The following is a 26,764-nucleotide window of genomic DNA, read 5'->3' on the forward strand; positions in this document are numbered from 1 at the left end:
AAAATCAAAATTGTAATGATTTGACATACAAAATGCAAATGGATTTGGTGAGGCTTGAACCATGAATGACTACATGTAAGGAGCACGCTATAACCATTACACTATTGCACTACAGCTAATGCTGGATGCCTGTTTATATTTAACTTCTCGTGCCGTTTAAGCAAGGCTGAGCATAGCTAAGCAATGGGCACAGCAACGCAGCTATGCTTAAACTTGATTGCAGATGTGAAAATAAAAAAAAAGATTTATTTGTTGGGGGCTGTGCTTTGCAAACGTTGATGATATGTAATTGTTAATAGTATGTCCAGATTTTTGCCTTATATTCTTGGTCCACTTTTCATAAACTTGTGTCTCTCTGGCACATCATTACAGACTGAAGTTTGACAATAATGACAGACATTTGCATTTTATACTTCATACCCTTCAGAAAATTCATGCTAATGCTAAATCTGTTATTCTATCAACTTTCTAAGTTTGTAATAGCAATGTTTCAGAGTTGTCCCTTATGGCTTTGTCCAGATTTCTTACTCTAATGGGTTGTGATGTATGCGTTTTATACGTCATACCCTTCAGAAAATTCATGCTAATACTAAACCTGTTATTCTGTCAACTTTCTAAGTTTGTAATGGCAAATGTCCCTTATGGCCTTGTCCAGATTTCTTAATCTAATGGGTTGAGAGGTGTAATGAGCGATCTTGCTCTTTTTAAATTGTGTACAGCAATTCTGGTGTGCAGGGGGTGTGTGTATTGTGAGTGCACTGCTCTCAAACACCCACCCTGAGCTTGTTCACATCCTCATGTACGTATTACAGCACAGCAGTGCGCCTTCATATATACGCATGGCGCTCTGCTGTGCTGCACGTGAACAGTCCCTTCCGTGCAGGAATAAGTTATTCCTGCACAGACTTTGCAGAATCTGGGGGTATATTTTGCATTACATTAACTCCAGTGCTCTGGACTGGGTTTATATACAGATCTTAATTATTTTAACTTCTGGAAGGGGGATGTCTGTTTTTTTTTTTTTTCAGTGGTAAAAAAGATGTACATTTTGTAAGCAAGTAAGTCACTTGGCATTGTGCATAATAAAGAAATTCAGGCTCACACCTCATACCACAAGAGGGGAGGGAGTATGGTATACACGTGTGTGTGTGTGTGTGTGTGTGTGTGTGTGTGTGTGTGTGTGTACATATATATATATATATATATATATATATATATATATATATACATATAAGAGAGAGATATACACACACACACACACACACACACACATATATATATATATATATATATATATATATATATATATGTGGGTCTAGGACACATGCTTGACTAGCATATATCCGAATCACAAAACATTGAACACACATACACGAAAGCGCTTAACATCGAAAAGTGCTTCAGTGTATGTGTAGTATGTTTCTGCAGGGGGGCTTCGCCCCGCTGCACCCCCCCATGAGAGGGGATGTGCCCCTCACACCACCCCTATTTTATTATTCTCGCTCCGAGATCGCACTACAGTAGGGCAAAGGGAATTTTCCCTTACCCGCGCTGTAGTCCGATCTACGAAACAAGCACACATACACGGAAGCGTTTGTCATGTATGTGTGTTCGATGTTTTCTGATTCTGACATATGCTAGTTGAGCATGTGTTCGGATCCCACATATATATATATATATATATATATATATATATATATATATATATATATATCTTTATATGTCTGTCTATAGGTAAATATATTTATATACAGTGGATATAAAAAGTGTCCACACCCCTGCTAAAATGCCAGGCTTTTGTGATATAAAAAAATGAGACCACAATAAATAATTTCAAAACTTTTTCTACCTTTAATGTGACCTATAACCTGTACAATTCAATTGAAAAACAAACAAATCAAATATAAAAAAAAAAATGTACAATAAGCTGGTTGCATAATTGTGCACACCCTTAAGCTACTACTTTGTTGAAGCAACTTTTGATTAAATTATATATATAAAAAAAAAAATGTATATATATATATATATATATATATATATATATATACATGCATACACACACATGCACACACATACATATTTATATGCATTTTTATTTATTTATTTAAATGTATTTAATTTATTGGTAAAACTAGCCCAGTTACTTGCATTTATATGGCATGTGCCAATCACAAGTACATCAGAATTTTTCTTCACAGAACAAGGTATAATTAATGGTACCTCTGGGCAGCGACCTTCGGGTGGTTTCTGCAGCTTTCAACTTGAATGCATGCTCACATTGCCTCTTTTTGGAAATCCCATCAAGAGGTAAATTGTTCTGAGCTATTGTTATGGATTCATAATGGGGTATATTACTTTCCTACACACAAGGGAAACTATGCCAGTTTAGGAAAGCCTACAATTTTGATCTACCTAATCAATGTCTGAGTGACCTGTGGGGTAGTCTTCTCTATTTTAACTCCTTTTCAGATGAAACAAAAGATAAGCATGACTAATGGCCAGCCACATTATTTAGCCTTACACAGTTAGCTTCATTTGTACAGCAGACCTTCCCCTATGACTAATGACAGCATTTTTTATTAGCCAGCCTTAAATTAATTATTATAATATGAAATTATGAGACTTAGTGAAATTATTTCTGCATGTTATTGTTGTTGAATGCATTTACTATTGGTTGTTTCTATTGCTTTTTTTTAATCTGTTTAAAACAGTTAATACATGCATTGTCTTTAAAAATGTGTGTGTGTGTGTGTGTGTGTGTGTGTGTGTGTGTGTGTGTGTGTGTGTGTGTGTGTGTGTGTGTGTGTGTGTGTGTGTGTGTGTGTGTGTGTGTGTGTATATATATATATATATATATATATTTATATATTGATATATACATGCATATACATATATATATATGTGTGTGTGTGTGTGTATTTACACAGACACATAATACACACACACACACACACACACACACACACACATATATATTATGTATATATACAAATGGATCTACTTCACTTGATTGAAAGCTCACTAGACTGAAACTCGTTTGAAGGAGCACACTTGACTGAAAGTTCACTTCACTGAAAGCTCACTTGACTGAAACTCATTTCGTTGAAAGGTATATGCCCTTTTCCCCATTGTAGTGCAATCCTGGAGTTAGTATATATAGTAAGGATGGGTGTGTGGGGGGCACAGCCCCCCACATCAGGGGATGTGGGTTCGAAGCCCCCCACCTATTTTATACCTTTTAAACCATATACATGGATACTTACAACTATAATGAATAACTCATTTTGGAACACAATATATACCCAAACTATGTGGGGTGGCAATGCCCCCCACAACCCCCAATGAGGGTGGCTATGCCCGCCACACGCACCCATTGCTAGATATATATATATATATATATATATATATATATATATATATATATATATATATATATATACTAACTCCAGGATCACACTAGAATGGGGAAAAGGGCATATACCTTTCAACAAAATTAGTTTCATAAAGTGTGCTCTGTGAAATAAGTTTCAGTCTAGTGAGCTTTCAATCAAGTCAAGTAGACCCATATATATATATATATATATATATATATATATATATATAGATATATATATATATATAGATATATACATATATATACATACATACATACATATACAGATACACACACATACATATATATGATTTTCTAACGTAGACTCAGCATTCATGTCTGTTGACAACTAAAACAGAATCTACAATACTTCAAAAATGTGAACGTAGTAAATGTAATACTATGCAAAAGCTGAGAAACAACCTCTGTGCATGCAAACTACAAAAGAAAACATCAAAATTTTTTTTTTCAAGAAGACAGTCCTCCCTGCATCCCCCCCAAATACCCAGGCTATTTATATATACTTACTCTGAGATTGCACAAAATCACGGAAAGGGAATATTCTTAAGACCCAAAAATTGTGCAGTTTTGCACACTTGTTGACTACCTGTTTAGTTGACCAAAAGTGGATGATTAAATAGATATCAGACAGATACTCTGTTGACCGAAGCTTCAGCACCCATCCATAAGCACTGTTGCCTCACAGCAAAAGGTTCTCAGGTTCGATTCTTGGCTGGAATGCCTTCCTTGTGGAGTCTGCATGTCCTCTCTGTGGTCGCGTTTGTTTCCTCCAGGTGCGCGAGTTTCCTCCCATATTCCAAAAACATATGGTAGATGGACTGAACTTTCTCAACTGGTCCTAGGTGTGAATGTGTGCATGTGTCTGCCTTCTGTGAAGGGCCAATCATTCTGCAGACCAATGATCTGCTATTGCAATCCCTAGCGGTAGCAGGTGAAAGACGAAGAATATATATATATATATATATATATATATATATATATATATATATATATATATATATATATATACACATACAAACATACACACACACACACACACACACACACACACACGTGCATAAGTATGAATATCTGTGTGCATATCATGTGCACGGCCTTGTGACTCATTGGATATACACAATTCAGATAATATATAACTCAAGTTTTTCATTGTATGCTATTGGCCAAAAAAAAGTTCTACACGCAGCAACTAAAACATCTCCAGACCAACTTCAAGCAATACTCCTCAACAACTATACCATCCCCATCACCTTAGCAACTACAAACTCAAATTCATTACACAGAAGACACTTAAACAATAGTACTCTCACAAAAAAAAAAAAAAATGCTTTCCACAAACTTTCTACTCCCCTACTCAACCCCCACCTATTCTTCCACTGCATCCTACTTCACTTATCATGCATCCCGTACTCTACCAAATCACAACCTCGACGCCAGCAGCTTCAAAAATATTACATATCCTCCTCCCTAGCATTGAAATATCTACCTCTATAATGGCCTTCCCTCACATCAACCCCATCATACACTCTAGCAATGTAATGCTATATACTTTACATTCATCTAACCTCAAAATTCTCATGTGAAAAGTAATCAGTGCAAAAAGTATATGAAACAAACTGGATCAAATCAGTCACTTCTAACCTCCCGTTCCACTGATTCTCTAACCATAACAGAACTGTGGCTCAGAAATAACCAACATATTCAACATTTCTTCCCTATATATTACAAAAGGTTTCTCTTGATGCCCCCATAGTGCCTTTTTTAGGCAAGGCTCAAAAGACAAACCCACCACCATAAATAGCACAAATAACCAAAAACTGAGGGTAATGCTACTCAACGCCAGAAGTCTAAACCTCAAAATGCACGCACTTGAGACACTCCTCGGTATGGAGAACATCGACATCTGTGCACTAACAGAAACCTGGTTTAAGGCTCCTGAGTGCACACCAGCACTACAAGGCTATAACTCATACCATACCTTTCGGCCACAGAACCAGGACTGAAACACAACATTCATCAAGGATACCCACACCTCCAGGTTAGTGGTGCAGCACAATACATCAAAGATCATCCATGTGCAACTAACAACGGGCAAAACTGCAATCCAAATTGCAGCTTGCTACAGATCACCCACCATGACCCAGGACCCCCATTCCGCATTTCTGCAGACACTGGGAAATATGAAGGTCCTACCAAACACCCTAATACTGGGTGATTTCAATTACCCAAACATAAACTGGAAGAACTACTCAAGTACTAACTCCCTTGCCCAACCCTTCCTAGAATTTATAAACTCGAATGCCCTAGATCAACTGGTCAACACCCCCACCAGAAGGAACAACATAGTGGACCTGGTCATCAACAACACGGGCGACCGGTGTTCCACACCAGAGGTCAACCCCTCACTGGTTAGATCAGACCATAGACTAATCACTCTGGATATCCACATTCCGCCCCCACCCCCAATCAAGGAAACCACTGTGAAAAACTTTTCAAAAGCAAACTTCATGTTACTTAAGACCGAGGTGGAAAGGTTCACAGCCCCCATGCTAAAGGACAATGCTGTCCAAGCTGCTGAAACCTTTACAAAGGCACTCTATGAGCATCTGCAGGAATGCATGGATCATGCTATCCATAGGTTCATAGGTAGGTACTAGGCTATTAGCCCTAAGGCCTATATAAGCCTAGCCAAAAAGGTACCCTGGCTTTTGCTACCCAAGAAAATTATTTTCCTGTGCCCTTGTCGAACAGTGCCACAGAAGTAATACCTGGGGTGAATTTCCTATTTCCCATCCAATCATCAAGATTTTTCTTGAAGAGTGCTAATGAGGAGCTCTGTTTGACATAGATAGGTAGTTTGTTCCAGAGAATGGGAAGTCTCTGGGACAGGAATCTATCCCTGCAGCATGTTCCGTTTATTGTGGTGACAAGGTTTAGGTCCCTAGAGCGTGTAGCTCGGAGGGATTGGGATTTCTTTGTGGAGCATGTCCAACAGCTCTGGGTTTGACATAGCTTTGTATGTTAGGCAGAGATCGCCTCTGAGTAGGCGATATGCGACGGAGTAAAGCTGGAGTTTTTTGAGACGGTTCATGAGGGCATCTGTTTGAGGCCAGTAATCCTCTTTGTGAGGTATTTCTGTGGCCTTTCCAGTTGCTGTACATGACTTGTGAGGAACATACCAAAAGGGGCGTTGTACTCTATAATGGGTCTAATGAGTGATGAGTAGAGGGGAACAATGACCTCTTTTTTTTCTGGATGAGAAACTTTTTGTGATGAGGTGAGCCACGTAGAAGGGTTTCCTGACCACTGTTGCGATGTGATTATCAAAGGAGAGATTACTGTCCACCTGTGTCCCAAGTTCTCTTATCACACTTTCGGCGTTAAGTAGACTACCACTTATGTGGTAGTTCATGGGTACAGAGTGTTTACCAAAGGGGATGACAATACACTTTTTGGCATTGAGCTTCAGGCCATGGCTTTGCCACCAGGCATCTGTCTCAGGAGGCTCTTTTGTAGTATGTCCACATCGTTAGGAGTTTCGATTATGGCTCCTAGTTTGCAGTCATCTGCAAACTTTGTTAGCCAAAGACCTTCTGTGTTAGCCTGTACTTCAGAGATGTAGATACCAAACAGGAGAGGACCCAGGACTGAACCCTGTGGTGCTCCACTTGTCACTGGTCTGAAGTCGGATTTGGAGTCTGCTACTTTCACAGTGTGGGTTCTGTCCGTGAAGCAGTTGGCATCCCATCTTGTGACATAGGGATTTATACCTAGTTTAGTGAGCTTATTTATAACTCCAGAGTGGGGGATGGTGTTGAAAGCCTTGGCGAGATCTAGATAAGCTGTGCGAACCACCTTACCCTTATCTATGGCTTTGGTGAATGCTTCAAAGAAGTCACTCAGGTTTAGGAGACATGATCTGCCTTTTACAAACTCGAACTGGGTAGGGTCCAGAGTTTGGAGATTACCAATGTCTTTGTTTATGAGTTCCATGATGATACATTCCATGGCCTTGCAGACCAGGCTCATCAGGCTAATGGGGTGGTAGTTCCCAGGGTCCGTCGTGGCTCCCCCTTTGTGGAGTCACGGTGTGCCACAAAGCCTGAGGTGAGGCTATGATTGAATATGGTACTTAGGTAGGGTGCCAGTTCATTCTGTAGTTCATGTAGAACGCAGCCTGGGACATTGTCAGGTCCCATGGATGCTGTGTTTTTGGCTTTGGAGAGTGTGTTTTTTTTACCTGTGCAGCTGTGATTACAGGAACTTTGCATTCTTCCGGTATAGAGATGGGCCCTCTAGGTGGTGAGAGGGGGGTAAAGTTAGCACTGAGCCTATCTGCCAGGATGTTGGCAATATCAGTTGGTTCTGTATATTTAGTGCCATTGTGCTGTAACTCAGAGCAGATCTGAGTGTTGCCATTGAGATTCTTGACATAGCTATAGAATGCTTTGAGGTTGTCTTTAGAGTCAGTGGCAATTTTGTTTTCGTAACTAGCTTTGGAGGATTTTATGAGGGATCTTAGCTTCTTACTGAGATTGACCAGGGAGTTCCTCCAGTCATGGGATTTTACTCTTTTTTGCAACAGTTTCTTTAGAATTTGTTTATGGCAGAGGACCACCAGATTGGCTTCCTTTTTTTGGAGGATAACATCTTGATTCCATTAGGAATAGCATGATCCACGCACTCGTGTAAGTGCTTATAAAGTGCATTTGTGTAGGATTCAGCAGTCGTACCTCTATTGTCCGTCTGCATGGGTGTCATGAAGTTTGCCACTTCTGTCTTAAGAAGTGTGAAGTTGACTTTGGAGAAGTTTTTTAAGGTGGCTTCCCTAATTGGGGGTGGGGGCGGGATATGGATGTCTAGGGTGATTAGCTTGTGGTAGGATCTGACCAATGAGGAATTGACCTCTGGTGTGGAACACCGGTTGCCCTTGTTGGTAATGACCAGGTCTAGGATATTGCTGCCCCGGGGGTGGGGGTGTGAATAAGTTGATCCAAGGCATTGGAATTTATGAATTCCAGAAAATGTTGAGCAAAAGAGTTGGTACATGAGTAGTTTTCCCAGTTAATGGTGGGGTAGTTGAAATCGACCATTATTAGAGTGTTGGGTTGTACCCTAATACTTTCCAGTGTATCAAGAAATGAGGAGTGGGAATCCTGGGGCATGGTGGGGGGTCTGTAGCAAGCTACAATTTGGATTGCAGTCTTGCCCAGGGTTAGTTGCACTTGGATAATCTCGGATGCATTATGCTGTGCAACTAGCCTGGAGATGTGGATATCCTTAATGAATATGGACACGCCTACACCTTTAGTGCTTCGTTCTGGATTAGGTGGCCGAAAGGTGTGGTATGAATTATAGCCTGGTAACACAGGGGTGCTCTCTGGAGCTTTGAACCAGGTCTCTGTCACTGCACAGATGTCGATGTTCTCCATTTTAAGGAGTGCCTCGAGTGAGTGCATTTTGGGGTTTAGACTTCTAGCATTGAGTAGCATTACCCTCAGATTTTGCTTGCTTGTACATGTTACGGTGGTGAATTTGTCATTTGAACCTTGCCTAAAAAAGGCACTATAGGGGTAGCAAGAGACTTTACCAGTATCCGGAATCCCAAGGGCGACAGGTGCAGGCCATCTCTGGCAAAGCATCGTGGTCTGTCGATCATGTCATCCCAGGCAAATACTGGATCCCCTTAGAATGACACCAGAAGCTTAGCCAACTGATGAAGTCAATTATTTTGTCCTTGTAATGTGCTATCATTATGGGTGATAGCAGGATGCTACTCAGGGCTAGGGTCATACCTGCCTGGGCTACAAGATCGGAGAGCTCCTCCATGTCTCAACTAAAACCAAGACTCACTCCTCCAAGAAAAGGAAACCAGTCTGGTGGACCCCTGCCATAAACAACCTATACAACAGAAGGAGGAAACTAGTACAGAAAAGAGTAAAATCCCAAGAAGGAAAGACATCCCTGATCAGTATCAGCAAGAAACTATGATCCCTCATTAAATCATCCAAGGCTAGTTTCGAAAGAAAAATTTCCAATGACTCCAAAGATAACCACAAAGCGTTCTTTAGCTATGTCAAGAAGCTAAGTGGAAACTCTCAGATCTGCTCTGAGTTAGTGCAGAATGGCACAAAATACACTGAACCAACTGATATTGCCAACATTCTGGCAGACAGGTTTAGTGCAAACTTCACCCCCCTCACCCCCTAAAGGGCCCATAACCATACCAGAAGAATGTAGGACCCTGTCAATCACCAACACACAGGTTAAAACAGCCCTATCCAATGCCAAAAACACACCTTCAATGGGACCGGACGGTGTCCCAGGCTGTGTCTTACAAGAGCTCCAAAATTAACTAACCCCTCACCTAAACACACTGTTCAAACTCAGTCTCTCTACAAGCTACATACCCACAGAGTGGCACACAGCAACAGTTATCCCACTCTACAAAGGTGGAGCCACAATGGACCCTGGGAACTATCGCCCTATCAGCCTGACTAGCCTGGTCTGCAAGGCTATGGAAGGCATCAAGAATCTCAATGGCAACACCCAGATCTGCTCTGAGTTACAGCACAACGGCACGAAAATTACAGAACCAACTGATATTGCCAACATCCTGGCAGATAGGCTCAGTGCTAACTTCCTCCCTCAGCCCCTAAAGGGCCCATATCTATACAGGAAGAATGCAGAGTCCCTGTAATCACAACTACGCAAGTAAAAGCTGCACTCTCTAAAGCCAAAAACACAGCATCCATGGGACCGGACAACATCCCAGGCTGTGTTTTACACGAACTTCAGAATGAACTGGCTCCCCACTTAAGCACCATGTTCAATAATAGCCTTTTATCAGGCTTTGTGCCCACTGAAAAGAGCACAGCAACAGTTATCCCACTCCAGAAAGGGGGAGCCACCACTGATCCATGGAACTATCAATCTATTAGCCTGACGAGCCTGGTCTGCAAGGCCATGGAACGTATCATCATGGAACTCATAAACAAAGACATTGGTAACCTCCAAACTCTGGATCCCACCCAGTTCAGGTTTGTGAAAGGCAGATCATGCCTCCTGAACCTGCTCAACTTCTTTGAAGCAGTCACCAAAGCCGTAGATGAGGGTAAGGTGGTTCACACAGCCTATCTTGACCTCGCCAAAGCTTTCAACACCATCCCTCATTCTGGAATTATAGCTAAACTCACTAAACTAGGTATAAATCCCTACATCACAAGATGGGTTGCCAACTGGCTCACTGACAGAATCCACACTGTAAAAGTTGCAGACTCCAAATCTGACCTCAAAGCAGTGACAAGTGGAGTACCACAGGGTTCTGTCCTGGGACATCTCCCAGTTTGGTATCTACTTCTCTGAAGTACAGGCTAACACAGAAGGCCTCTGGCTAATGAAGTTCGTAGATGACTGCAAACTAGGAGCCACAGTCAAGTCCCCAAATGATGTGGACATCCTACAGAAGGGCCTCGCTGAGACAGATGCTTGGTGTCAGAGCCATTGCCTCAAGCTCAATGCCAAAAAATGCAGTGTCATCCCCTTTGGTAGAAACTCTGTACCCATGAACTACCACATAGGCAGCAATCTACTTAACACCGAATGTGTGATAAGAGACCTTGGGACCCAGGTGGACAGTAGTCTCTCCTTTGATAGTCACATTGCCACAGTAGTCAGGAAGTCCTTCTACATGGCACACCTCATCATAAAAGGGTTCTCATCCAGGAAAAAAAGAGGTCATTGTTCCCCTCTACTCGACACTCATTAGACCCATTATAGAGTACAACACCCCTTTTGGAATGTACCTCACAAGATATCTGCAGCAGCTGGAAATGCCACAGAAGTACCTCACAAAGAGGATTACTGGCCTCAAACAGATGCCCTACACTGACCGCTTCAAAAAACTCCAGCTTTACTCCGCAGCATATCGCCTACTACGTGGTGATCTCTCCATAACATATAAACCTATGTCAAACCCAGAGCTGTTGGACATGCTACACCTAAAGAAATCCCATTCCCTCCGAGCTACATGCTCTAGGGACATAAACTTTGTCATCACAATAAACAGGACATGCTGGAGGGACAGATTCCTGTCCCAGAGACTTCCCATACTCTGGAACAGGCAACCCATCTATGTCAAGCAAAGCCCTTCATTAGCACTCTTCAAGAAAAATCTTGATGAGTGGACGGGAAATAGGAAATACACCCTGAGGATCACTTCCATGTCTCTGCTCGACAGTGGCACAGGAAAATAACTTTCTTAGGTGGCGTAAGCCAGGGAACCTTGTTGGCTAGGCTTACACAGGCCCTTGGGCCGATAGCCTAGTACCTATCTATGAACCTATGAATCATCATGGAACTCATTAACAGAGACATTGGGAACCTCCAAACCTTGGACCCTACCCAGTTTGGCTTTGTTAAGGGCAGAGCATGCCTCCTAAACCTGGTGGACTGATTCTCTGGCTGATACAGACACCCTCCAGAAGGGTCTCACTGAGACGGATACCTGGTGTCAAAATCATGGCCTCAAGCTAAATGCCAAAAACTGCATAGTCATCCCCTTTGGAAAAAATAAAGTACCCGCTTACTACCACATAGTTGGTAGTCCCCTAAATACAGAAAATGTAATAAGGGATCTGGGGACCCAAGTAGATAGTAATCTCTCCTTTGATAATCATATTGCCAAGGTGGTTAGAAAATCCTTCTATGTGGCCCACCTAATCACAAAAGGGTTCGCATCTATAACAAAAGAGGTTATTGTGCCTCTCTACTCATAACTCATTAGACCCATCATAGAATACAATGCCCCATTTAGGGTGTACCTTACAAGACACCTGCAACAGCTGGAAAGACCACAAAAGTACCTCACCAAGAGGATTACTGGCCTCAATCAGATGCCCTATGCAACCTGACTCAACAAACTCCAGCTGTACTCGGTTGCATACCGCTTACTCAGAGGTGATCTCTGCCTGACATACAAGGCCATGTCAAACCCAGATTTGATGGACATGCTCCACCTAAAAATAAAATCCCGGAGAGCCACACGCTCTAGAGATATAAACCTCACCACAACGATAAACAGTACATGCTAGAGGGATAGATTCCTGTCCCAGAGACTCCCCATGCTTTGGAACAGGATTCCAATATACATCAGGCAGAGCCCCTCACTAACACTCTTCAAGAGAAACCTTGACGGGTGGATGAGAAACAGAATATTTACCCCGGGGATCACTGCAGTGGCTCTGCTGGACAGAGGCACAAGGAACTAATCTAAGGGGGTGGCGAAAGCCAACACATTCTGGCTAGGCTTATAAATGCCCTTGGGCAGATAGCCTAGTACTTACCTATGAACCTATGACTACCCTGAAAACTGCATCATGTGGTAGTTTCATGCTACTATACGGACCTACACTCATTCTTTCCATAGGTGCCACCCCTCCTCTGCTTAAGTATCCAATTGGATCATAATTAAACTACCTTTCCATTCTTCCCACCCCCTGTATATTGCAGTTGCTGTCCTCCCATCCCATACCTCCTTAGCCCTCCTAAGCAAAATGTAAGACTCTTCTGTACAACATTATGGCTACTGTCACACCAAATACTGTTTTTCTTGCCGACTTCAACCTAAACTTTTTTATTCCTGCCAACCAGCACATTACAGAACTTCTTGTTGATTTTACATGTTTGCAACTCATTAGCAATGCAACCTGACTAAGCTGTAAAATCAATCACCACTCACTACTAGATTTCTTGGTAACATCTCATTTAGCCAAGCTTCACTCTTTATCCCAGTTTCAGTGTACACTGCCTTATGAACTGTGACATTCAAAATCTGAAATCAAACACTCCTCAAAATTGATCTCCTTCAGACGTAATTCCCCATGCCTACTCTCCAGGATACAACATCAAGGACACAGGTAAGGTTGTCCCAGATCCATGATATAATGACAGCAGAATTGTTCAAATCTTCCAGAATTAAGGCGGCCTTGAGAGAAGAGATTTTCTTATTTGAGCTCCTAGCACTGAACAACACTACTTTGACAAACTTTAAAGTATTTTAACAAGCTGATAGCCTGAGGATGCTGATATTGCCTAAAGAAAAAAGAAATGTACTACCAAGATAGAGAATGACCAAGTCAATAAGCAGAAGTCCTGATGAGGTAGATGCAGGCCATCACTTACTAAAGTCGGTCATCTTTTGTTTAAATTGCTGCATTAGTCTCAGTGACAGCAGGATACCACCCAACATTAGTTTCTTTCTAGCCTTGCAGACCTACTCCGAGAGTTTTACCAGGTCCCTCTTCATACAATCTAAGAAGTGCACTGAAAGTAAATCACATCTACACAAAAAATGACCATGCCATGTTCATATTTTGGATGGAAGAACATGAGTGACCTGAGGATATGGTGAATTCTAACACCTGAAAACAGCTGACAATTACCCTGCCTTTGCTTAGACCTATGAGTAGTGCATCGGCGTCCCAAACTATGGAGACATCTACAACAAGTATTTGCCGCCTGAATGGCTTGGCCAAACCACTCTGATGACTCTTTGCTTATAGTGGTGGTGGATGAAGTTATATTTGGTATGGAATGGGTATTTGTGTGTTGCTGGAGAGTGGCTGCCGTGTACACATCTACACTACTGTGCATAAGGAGGCCTCTGTGGCTTTGGAAGTGATATTTGGAGCTCTGCAGCACTGCAAGATTGTACGCCTGTCTTGCAGCATATATTTGTATTATTAATATGGCTACTTGGAAGGTTTTCATGAGAGATTTGTCTCTGGTTACAATAAATATTTGCACCTCTCAAATGTGGACTTGTTCTGTGAAAGAGCAAATAGCTGTAAGTTAGCATAGGGCAGTGCACACACTGCCTCAGGATGCCTAGTGCTAGTAGGCTGGCAGACGGTGCAGAAACAGTGTGATCTCCTGAGGTTGATCTAGAAGAGTCAAGTGACATACACAATGCAACATTATGGAATTTGATAACTCTTGGTCAGTCTTAGAGGAGTAAAGCTGTATAATAAAACAGCAGTGAGGTAGTGCAAGCAGTGCATAAACAGTGCAGCATATTATAATATTGAATAATACAGTAGCTATATAATACATAAGCTATATGATGTATAAGGTGACAGTGAAAATTACAGGACAGTGCAAAACACTGCAACTCAGTAAAACATATCATAATACACTGCAACATGATAAAGTACAATGCAATATAGCTCAACATAGCTCAGTAGAATATAACACAATACAGTACTATTCAATATAGCTCAATACAGTGCAACACTCTACAGCTCAGTACAGCACAATACAGCACACTGCCATACAGTATTGGGACAACTGACTAAGCATGGCACTTCCCAGATGTTGTAGGGCTGTTTTTGAAGTGAAATCCAATACCACAGTTCAGTCCAGGTTGGGCATATCACAGAACAGCACAGTAAAGAAGTGACATCTGCAAAAATAACAATTTCAGTACATACAATAACAGAATAAATGTCAATTGAGATTAGCATTGCTGTGTAACAAATAGTAATTGAACACATAAACTATGTCAGTTACCCCTTCTCGGACTGGGAGAATGTACTATACTAGTTTCAAATGTAAAAGTACCACAGCACAAAACAAGACTTTTAAATCAGTAATAGTAAACTCTAATGTACAAGATAAATAAAAGGATTACTTCACAGATGTTATAGGTCTGCTTTTCAAGTCAAAGTTGGCAGCACAGGCCAAGACAGATTGGTTGTACTGCAGCTCGACACAGCAGAACCTCGTCATCAGCATTACTAACAATGTTATAGCAGACCACAATGGAAAACAACTTTTGTCATATTCTGTTAAAATACATTCACACATACCTTTAATTTTTCTTCATCCATTTTCAAATATTCTAAATCTTTTGACAATTCAGTATCTCTGCGGAGTAGTTTCTCTATTACAGTAGACAGTGATTTCTAGAAAAATAGAACAAAAGTAAACAACTATTAATATTCCAATGCCATGCATGCATATACGTATTTATTTATTTATTTATTGACATTTGTTAACCGGGTTGGTCCATCTGGGCTTGTGGCTCATTTTCAGTGGAGACCCGAGGAGAAAAGCTCCAAGAATACTACACAGAAGTTTAAAAATCAAGTAGGTAAAAAGTACTGACAATAAATCATTTCAATTAGAAAGTCAATTACACAAAGTTAAAACACATTGAAGCTTGAAACAAAGACATTGTATTTTTACAGAGTAACAATAATATTTACATATTTACAGCAAGAGTTTTTTTATTCAACAGCGTATTTGATTTAGTTAGTGAGTATACCCACAGCAGAGTACACTGGAAGAAGGAGTATTAGAAATAGGTTGACAAAGAAGGGTAATGGGAGCTAAGTAGGGGCTTGACAGAGGGAGAGTTTAGAATTAAATGGATGAAGTCTGATTTTTTTCTTTAAAGTGAGATGGGTGCATGATGGAACGTATATCTACTGGGAGTTTATTCCAAGCATGGGCAATGGAGTGTTTGTATAGGAGTTTGCCTACTGCTTTTTGGGTTGATAGATGTCAAGTAATTACTGATTAGAGGTACAGAGAGTCTGAGGTGGAGAAGAGAGTGAGATGAGTGATGAGAGAGTAGGATAGGATGCTGGTTTGTAGAGGATGAAGTGTAACATTTGGAATTGTGACAGTAGTAGTAGTTGGGGGAATTCAAACCACTGGAGAGGGTTAAGGGCCAGACAATGATGTGAACTGTATGGAGAGTTGGTGGTAAATCTGGCTATCTTGTGATAAGTTTGTTGTAATTTGTTCAAGGTTGTAGTTTGGATGTTGATAAATATTGGTGCAGCATAGAGAAGGGAGGGGAGGAGTAGAGCTTGTGCAACTAGAATTTGTGGTCAGAAATGTTTTGTTGTGATACAGTAGACTGAGCTTTTGGTGTGTCTTTTTTATACAATGGAACAGGTGTAGGTTAAAGTTGACTTTGTCTATGATGACTCCTAGGAGTTTTGTGTGAGCTTCAGGTTGGATTTATAGTGTTGTTGGAGGATGTAATAGCAAAGGTACATTTATGGTGAGTGAGAGGTCGGGGAAGGAAGAGTAAGAGTTTGGTCTTTTTAGGGTTAAGGATGAGTAAATTATTGGGCAACCATTGATCTGTGGATAGAAAGACCTGTTGGGTAGCAGTATGGAGTTCAGATATGCTGTCAGAAATGGAGATTAGGGTAGTGTCATCAGCATATTGAATGAGGGAGGACTGTTTACAGGAAGTGTAGAGGTCAGTGGTAAAGACATTATACGGGAGGGGACCCAGGATGGAACCTTGGGGTACTCCAGTTGGGACAGGTATAAATGCAGAAGAGGATGACAGCCATTTAATGGATTGCTGCCTGCAGAATAGGTAACTAGAGAACCAGTCAAGGGAGGATGAAGATAGGTTGAGATGAGCAAGTTTAGATAAAAGTAGGGGGTGCTGACTGTGTTAAAGGCTTTGGAGAGGTAAAGGAAAAGACAGGATATGAGTTTATTGTTATCTTGGGCCTCTGCAATGGTATGTGTAAAAGATAAGAGGGCAGTGGTTGTGCTGTGGTTAAGACGGAAACCATGCTGAGTGGAGGTGAGAAGGTTATGCTGGAGAAGGTAACTCAGGAGCTGTGAGTGTATACATTGTTTGAGGATTTTAGAGAGGGGGGATCAAATAGTTATGGGTCGGTAGTTAGATGGGTCTGTGGAGTTACCTCCTTTATACAGGGGAATAGTGAAGAATGAATCCCAGAGGGTAGGTACAGTAGATTCCTGAATTGATCTATTGATTAGAATAGATACTAGATAGGCAATGGAGTCAGCAGCAAGTTTGAGGAAAGCTGGAGGTCGGTTATCAGTTGAGGGAGAGCAGGGCTTGAGCTGTTGTAGAAGAGATCTGATGTATGAAGTAGGAACTGGGAGAAAAGAGAAAATATTTTTTGCAGAAGGGTTAGGAGGGGTTGGTAGTGTTGAGTTGCTAGAGTTAGATGGTATGACTGTTTGGATGGTAGACAGTAGCTGTTTCTAGACAGGATGTGTTTGGGTAAGGACAGGGGTTTGAAGGACAGCCAGGAGAAAGAATTATGTTAGGAGATGACCACAATTTCTTAGGGTTGGATTTGTATTTGTGCTGTGCAGAATTATAAAAGGATTTTTTGTCATTGTTGGTTTGTTTTTTAGTAAAATGTCTAAGTTGTCTATATGTGTAAGAGACGTAGTTCCTTTGTTTTAATCCAGACTTTCCAAGCACTGTCTCTATTGTGCATAAGGGATCTAGTTTGTTTAGAAAGCCACGGAGCATGATTAGATTTTATTTTGATCTTCCTGGAGCGAGCAAGGGAGTTTAGGGTATTCAGGAAGATAGTTTTCAAAATAATGAGAGTCGTTAAGAGAGATATTTCTGAAGATGGACCAGTCTATACTAGCAAGAGTGGAGTTGAACTGGGATAAATTAAAGTTAGAGAGCTTAGGAAAGTCTCTGTAAAGGTGGGGTCTAGGTGATTGGGTAGAATATCTTAGAACAGTGGTAGGGAGGTGATCGCTAAGACAGTCTGGTAGGGTAGTGGGGCTATGGTAGTAATGGGGTGAGTATCCAGTCTATTACGGAGCCAGAAGAAATATTTTTATGTAGGTGGGTGGGGGAAGATATCAGTTGTTGGAAGCCATGTAGGTTGATACTGACTTGTGGAGAGTCAGTTTTAAGTTTGGACCAATCTAAGTTAACATCTCCTAAGATAAAGGTTTCATATGGTATATTCTGGGAAAACCAGGGCAGAATATTCTCTAAGGCGGACAAATTATTTCCGGGAGGGATATAGATAGATACAACTGCAAATTTTTTGTGGGGGTTGAGGTGGCAGTTTAAGATGATAAGTTCAGCTGCATGGAAGTCGGGGATGGGAGAGGGAAAAGGTGAGAGGTTAAGACTATTGCAGTATAGGATGGCAACACCACCTCCTTTTTTGGAATCTGTCAGAGTGATAGATATTATAGCCTGATAGGAGAATTTCTTTGTTGATGATGTGAGGCTTAAGCCAAGTTTCAGATAAGGCAAGGATGTGGGGGGTTGTATGGGCTAACCAGGAATGGAGCTCAGTGATTTTGTTAGATAGGCTCTGAATATTTAGTCCATATATAGACAAGTGTTTGGATAAGGGTGAGTTTGATGAAGAAGTGTGTGAAGAGAGAGGGAGGGTTAAATGGCAGGAGATGTGTGTGGTTTTGATGTGAGGGGGTGGGGCATGGGTTGGGATGGATGTCCCCAGATGTGAGTAAGTTGTTAGTGGGAAGAGACTGTGTTGTGATAAATATAAGTACTTTGTGTAGCCTGGTTTTATATTTGTGGATAGGAGAAAGGATTTGTAGTATACACAGTTTATGTGGACATGAGGTGGAGAGGTTGAATAGAGTTGATGAGATATGATAGAAGGATGTAGTTGAATGAGTATCATAGGTGTGGAAGGTGGGAGAGTGTTTTGGAGGACAGGGAAGGTGGGAGTGATATGAAGTGACAGTACAGAGAAACAGGAGAAGTGTTGCAGAAATAATAAGGTATAACATGATTAGTGTGAGGGTATAGAGGTTTTAGGCTGGGTGTGATAGTTGGGGAAGAAAGTGGTGTAAATTTTAAGTTAGACAGGAAGTGGTCAGTTGTTGGCTGAAGGGAACAGGCAGGGGCAGAAGTGGATGGTATAATGAAAACTGTAATGGGGTGGGTGGGAATGGGTGTAGGGTAGGGGAGTGAAATGAGCCCAAGTGTAGTGAGGGAGAAAGAAGAGCGGAACTAACCCCCGAGTCTCGAAAATGCAGAAAAATAGTTAATCAATCAGCAAAGAAAAGAGCAGTAAAGGAATAGGGGGAGGTTAAATCAGGGGTGACAAAGAGCAGAAATGAGGTAGGGAAAGCACAATAAAGCTACGTGAAAACAGCAATAGAGGGTAATAAAATACCTACAATAATACATCCACACAAGTTCTTCAGTTTATTTATATCATATATACAATTATAAGGAAAACTGAACAATCATTTGCCAGCTACATGCACACCCAATCTATTACATGGCATGGAAAAAAGGCAGTACAGAGCATTTAGACATGCTATTGTCATATTTTCATTTCCCGGAAGCTACACTACAATAATCCCCTTGTAAATATTTTTAGAGAGCAGTAAGAAATCATCAGCTAATTGGGGGAGGCATTACTGCTTGACTGTATGTGTTTTTCAGCTCTTGTAGTTGCCATCAGAATGATTATCTTGTGAAGGCTTCTGAGTCTTTGTTTCCTTGAAAACAATGAACGTGACTGAGAAGCATTGCGTTACTGATACGGAAGTCTCCTCATTTGGGTTCATTCACCTACACAAACTTAGCTGAGGATTCTGATTATAAACTAGACTGTGCAATAGCAAACAAAGGTTTGAAATCAGAATCCCTTAATTTACTACCTTGAAATCTTCCTATCAAAATTTCATAAAGTTATAAAGTTATAACCCTGCACAGCAAACTACAATCAATTAGTTAAAATGGAGGAACTATTTTACATTAAAATATACTACAAAACATATAATTATCAAACAAGATCTACTAAACATAAAATTCAAACTGGAAAACATACAAATGCCCCTTTTATTAGTGCAATACTGGACATGGGGAATGCATGGCATGGCATGGCATTACCACATGCCCTGGGATTGTAAGGCACTTGTTTTTAGGCACATGCCTCACTATACCCAAAGACATGTGGTAATATCTGTATTATGCAAACCCCCTTGAGTTTTAATGAATATACACACCAACACACGTGTATATAAATATATATATATATATATATATATATATATATATATATATATATATATATACACACACACATATATATATATATATATGTATATATATATATATATATATATATATATATATATATATATATGCACACACACACACACACACATGCGCACACACAAACAGACAGAAATATGTATATGTACATGTATGTGTGTATATACAAGACTATATAGAGACACTTGTTGAAACTTACTGTATAGGCACAGATATATTACTTAATTTGTGAAATAGTTATATATCTCCAAAATATGCTTCCAATTCTTCCACCTAACTCAGTATACCATAATTAATGTTTATATTTTGAAATGGACAGGGGGCACCGAAGTTACTTTGATGTCTAACGCAATACTTTATGTATATCTAATCAGGCTTATTTGTAGTCATTGTTTCTGAAACTATCTCAGATGGACTTCTGTAATATCACTGGGTAACCATGTCCTTCAATAAGAAGTACACAGGACAATGAAGAAACAAGTTCTCCAACAGACATACACCATACTGAACGGCTATTAAGGATGCCATATTATTTAGCATGGTACATTATTGAATAGCACACTATTTGCAAATTTGGCAATCACTATTTTATACATAATGGTGTCAATCAGTTCTTCCAAAGTACAACATACCATGTCCCTATGTAGGGTGAACAGAAGGCTTTCCTTAATACCACTTAACCCACAGGACATATGACAGTCAACTGTTTGGTGGATGGCAAGCACCATTTAAAACGGATGACCTCACAGCTGATTTACACACACAGGCACACTTTCACAGGAAAAGAGACTCGGAGTGCCATCACTCTGATGATCTAAACAATAAACAACCACAGCAGATGCAGAAAATGAAAGAATGGGTTACCCATAAATAACTCACATTTTAGTATGCCTTGTTGTACTGATATGGTTCATAGGTTGGTACTAGGCTATCGGCCCTAGGGCTTATACAAGCCTAACCATAACCAATTCCCTGGCTATTTCTTCCCACAGTATTTATTTCCCTGGACCCCTGTCTAGCAGGGCAAAACATGATCCCTGGGGTGAATTTCCTATCTCCCATCCAATCATCAAGGTTCCTTGTGAAGTGGGCCAAAGAGGTGCTCTGCTTGACATGGATGGGCAGTCTATTCCAGAGTCTGGGGAGTCTCTGGGTCAGGAAACTATCCCTCCAGCATGTTTTGTTCATTGTGATGACAAGGTTTAGATCCCTGGAGCATGTGGCTCTGAGGGATTGGGATTTCTTTAAGTGTAGCATGTCAAACACCTCTGGGTTTGACATGGCCTTGTATGTTAAGCAGAGATCGCCTCTGAGTAGACGATATGCAACAGAGTATAGCTGGAGTTTTTTTAGATTGTCAGCATAGGGCATCTGCTTTAGGCCTGTGATTCTTTTAGTGAGGTATTTCTGGTGCCTTTCCAGTTGTTGCAGATGTCTTGAGAGGTACATACCAAATGGGGTGTTGTATTCTATAATGGGTCTAATGAGGGATGAGTACAGTGGGACAAAAGAGCCCTTAGTGATGAGGTGTGCCACATAGAAGGATTTCCTGACTGTTGTGGTGATGTGGTTATTGAAGGTGAGACCACTGTCCACCTGTGTCCCTAAGTCTCTTATCACACTTTTGGCGTTTAGTGTACTGCCACCTATGTGGTAATTCACAGGTACCTGTTTTTTCCCAAAGGGGATAACTATACATTTCTTGGCATTGAGCTTGAGCCCATGGCTCTGGCACCAAGCATCTGTTTCGGTAAGGCCCTTTTGTAGAATATCCACATTGTTTGGAGATTCAATAATGGCTCCCAGTTTGCAGTTATCTGCGAACTTTGTTAGCGAGAGTCCCTTAGTGTTGGCCTGTACTTCAGAGAAATAGATGCCAAACAAGAGCGGTCCCAGGACTGAACTCTGAGGTACTCCACTTGTCACTTGCCTGGAGCTGGATTTGGAGTCGGCTACTTTGACAGTGTAGGTTCTGTCAGTAAGCCAGTTGGTAACCCACTGAGTGATGTAGGGATTAATGCCCAGCTTAGTAAGTTTATCTATGATTTCAGAGTGGGGGTGATGTCGAAGGCTTTGGCCTTCCCGATAGGCTGTGTAGACCACCTTACCCTTGTCCACGGCTCTGGAGACTGATTCGAAGAAGTCAATCAGGTTCAGGAGACAAGACTGGCCCTTCACAAACCCAAACTGCAGAAGTATATATATATATGTGTGTGTGTGTGTGTGTGTGTGTGTGTGTGTGTGTGTGTGTGTGTATGTGTGTACAAGACTATATATGCACACTTACTGAAACTTACTCTACAGGCACGGACATAATACCTAATTTGTTTATTTGCATTTAGAGGTCATACTACTGTAGTTGGGAAAGATAATTTCTCATAGTTTGCTCAGGAATAGCTTTTCCCATGTCTTCATATCAGGAGGTGGTACACATCACTGCACTTCAGTGAATAACATTTAAGTTATGCAAGTCTACAAACAGAAGGATTATTTATAATGGAAATGTATTTTGCATAAAATGTGGGCATTATAGGCATACAATGAAAGACAGTAGGACAGGATAGGTCCAAACATACAGAGTTTGCTTTAATGGAGGAGTAACCTTCCATACAGAGAAATATATGTCTATCCATAAGCTATCCTGAAGATCAACTGATTAAATGATCTATTCTTCTTTGACAAATTTAAATTGTTGTGGAGAAAAAAGGCCTCATTTGGGAAAAAGTTAGTTGCCACATAATTCAATTAATTCATAATTCACGACCTTTCATTTCCTGAATTTGTTACAGATTATTCCCTCAAACAATAACCATTTTTCACCCATTTTCTAGACTAAACATGATACTGCAAAGTCATTCTATGAGAAAGACAAACTTCTCCACCAACAGTAACTCTTCTCTCATTCTGCAACCATATAGGGGTCCTTGGCCATCAGATCTCATGAGTACAAGTTATGCCATGGCTTTCTACATTATTTATTTATGTTTTTTTTTTTACTTTTTAATATTGCCCAGGCTAAAATGTCCTTGCAAGTAACAGAATGACAGTAAAGCATGTAGGTCATTACTTTATTATGGTACACCATCATCTCCTTTTAAGGATGATCTAGATTTTGTTCCCCCTACCACTGAGTCTGCATATGAACTCATTCACTTCAATATTACTACAACTGTAGTATGCAGCCTGATGCTTTTGCACCTATGGCTTTTTCAAACGTTGTTAAACTAAATGATGTTATTGTGCAATGGATTCACATTTAAGATAACTATATCATCATTAACATGTTAGGTTGTTAAACATAAATTATTCTAAAATGCTTGCACACAAACATACACACACACACACACACACACACACACACACACACACACACACATATGTGTGAGTGAACGTGTGTGTGTTTGCCGATATGTACACCTATGTATATACGTGTACATGTTTTATGTTTTACATATCTTTATCTATAATTTTATACACACACACACACACACACACACACACACGGTTTACTATGACTTACCCGAATGGCAGGCAGTCAAATGGCCGATGTGCGAAATCACGGTTTCCAAGGGGCAGGAAATCAAACCAAAAGTGGTCAACCAAGGTTAGTTGAATTGCATGGTGCACTCAACCTTTGACAAGCGACATGACGAGACTGTGGAGGAAGGTCGCACTTTAGTGAGGAGCAGGAAAGTAGCCCATTTCCTCAATGTAGTGCGATCTTGGAGTTGGTATATTTAGTGTGCAGGGTTGTGTGGGGGGGTGCAGCACCCCAGATGGGGGGTGCAGGGGGCATAGCCCCCTGCAAAATAGTGGACGTAACCTAACTACCACGGCTGACAAAAGGGAATGTCGAAAATATTGAATGCACTTTCTTGTGCAAAGCATTTTCGACATTCTGCGCTTCTGCATTTACGAAAGCCAACTTTATTTTTCAGTGTTTCCATTATTCGAACTTACCCCATTCAACCAAGCCAAGCCATAGTAAACCATTTATACATATATGTATATACATGTAATATATATATATATATATATATATATATATATATATATATACATACATATATATATATATATATATATAATATATATATATATGTGTATATATATATATATATATATGTGTGTGTGTGTGTGTATACACACACACACACACACATACATACACACACACGCACACACACGCACACACACAGAGTGCAGTGTGGCCACTGTACATTGTAAACATATGCTAAAATGAAATTTATCTTTTTAAAATAAAGACACTGCCACAGAATGAACAAAAGAAGATTGACTGCAATAACTGGCCTAGTTTCTGGTGCTTTTCCAGAAGGATTCAGTATTTGCCAACATGGAAGGACATGTTTAACAGACCACATTGCTTTGCCAAGAATGGTCTGTACCTGTCTCCCCTAGGATTCTGATTATTGGCTAAAACTTTATCCACCCCACTTACAGCCTGTTTTAGGCAAGCCAAATTGACAAACCTACCAAATTAGCAAATAAAATCCAAAGAAACCTGGAGCTTAAATGAGAAACTCCACATGCTACAAGTTCTCCTCATTCTGAAGAATACACACATCTGTGTCACTTTGGAGACATGGTTTAAATCTGCAGAAAGTTCTCGAGCAGTGCAAGACATCAGTGCCTTCTACATGATTAGATCATCATCTGCAAAGACAAGGACAAAAGCTGGAGGAATCTCAATCAATATTACCTCATGCCTGGACCTACTAGAGACACTCACCATTAAACCAAATATCCTATTCATGGGAGATGTTAAATACCCCTCTATTGACTGGGAAACATACAATTCCTGGACTTTATTAACATATATACCCTTGATCAGATAGTGTGCACGCCCACCAGAGGTTCAAACATATTGGGCCAGGCATCCTCCAATATAGGACAGTGCTACACCCCTCCCCTCAGTGTTATGTCCTCATTGGTGAGGTCAGACACAAAGCTGTCTCCTGGAAAACAAAAATCAACTCAGTAACACCATCAAACCCTGTAACAGTTAGGAAATATTAAAAAGCAAACTGCACCCTCTCAAGAAATAGTTGATCAAAATTCAACGTGTCTCTTAACCTTGAGTTCACAACAACCTATGCGGAATTGTTCACAGAGACACTGTACAACAATGTAAATGACTGTATAGAGGCTGCTGTACCTACTAGAACTATGCCCAAACAAACTCTAAAAACAAACCACACCGGTGGAATCTTAACCTTAATAGGGTACATAACAAAAGGGGAAAATGTCATGGCTACAATCAGGAAGAGCAACTCTCATAATGATAGAAGCTCTCTACTTAAATTAAACATGAATGTAAGAAGACTAATAATGTCCAACACGGCCAACCACAAGGCCTTCTACAACTATACTCAAAACTTCAAAGGTAGCACACATCAGTGTGCTGAATTGGTGGTCATTTGTGTCACATTCATTGAGCATAACATTATAGTGAATTTGGTCCCTAACAAATTTAGCTCATATTTCACCACCCACTCCCCCCAGCCTCCCTCCATGAAATACCTACTAGCATACTTCCCCAACTATTAACAGAGAGCAGGCCCTAGTGACACTTCACTAAAACCAAAAACTCAGCCTCAATGGGACCTGACAATATCCCGGGATGCCTCCTAAATAACTGGAAATGTGATATATCAGGACCAGTTGACTCACTTTTCAATTACAGCCTCAAAGCAAGCTTTGTACCACAAGACTAGAGGATTGCAATGGTTATCCCACTTCAGTAGTTTCTGGGGTAATTTGATGGTCCACCCTTTTGATCTATTACTCTGACTAGTCTAATATGCAAAGCCATGGAATGAATTATCATGGAAATCATCAATAAAGACATAGACAACATTCAAACACTGGACCCAATTCAGATTGGCTTTGTCAAGGGAAGATCACACCTACTAATCCTAATTGACATCTTTGAGAAGGTTACCAAGGCAAGGGATATGCATACCACCTACCTAGTCCTAGCTAAAGCATTTTTTACAATACCGCACTTAGGTACAGTTGACAAACTCACCAAACTAGGCATAAACCCCTACATAACTCACTGGTTTGACAGGTAGCTCACAGACAGGATTCAGGACGTCAGGATTGGTGATGCCACCTCCACTAAGAGACCAGTCAACAGTGGGGCACCTCAGGGCTCCATGCTAGGACCATTCCTATTTGGCATCCACTTCTGGGAGCTCAAGGCTAATGTCAGAGAGTTCTGGCTGACCAACTTTGCAGATAGCTGGAAACTGGGAGCAATCATAGATTCTCCCCATGAAACAAACATCTTAAACAGAATCTAATACAGTCAAATGTCTGTTGTCAAAGTCATGGACTAAAACTCACTTCCAACAAATGCATTATAGTGCCTTTTGGGAAAACTGCCACCCAGGCTAATTACTCCATCAACAAGACACCTCTAAGAGTTGGCTTAGTAGTTAGGGATCTGGAAACATATGTAGTCAGTAATCTGGCCTTTGACCAAC

The 26,764-nt window shown here is 40.7% G+C and overlaps 1 protein-coding gene across 1 annotated transcript in view; it reads right to left on the reverse strand.

The window, feature by feature from the left end:
• The window catches only part of LOC122797852 (E3 ubiquitin-protein ligase TRIM8-like), a 307,712-nt gene that overhangs the window by 173,839 nt on the left and 107,109 nt on the right, over positions 1–26,764 (reverse strand). The window contains exon 2 of the mRNA XM_044066374.1: positions 15,262–15,357. Within this exon, the coding sequence (XP_043922309.1) occupies positions 15,262–15,357 (96 nt within the window). The remainder of the gene's footprint in view (positions 1–15,261; positions 15,358–26,764) is intronic.

The sequence above is a fragment of the Protopterus annectens genome, chromosome 3.part1, assembly GCF_019279795.1.
Source record: "Protopterus annectens isolate FY-2018-M chromosome 3.part1, PAN1.0, whole genome shotgun sequence".
Lineage (NCBI taxonomy): Eukaryota > Metazoa > Chordata > Ceratodontiformes > Protopteridae > Protopterus > Protopterus annectens.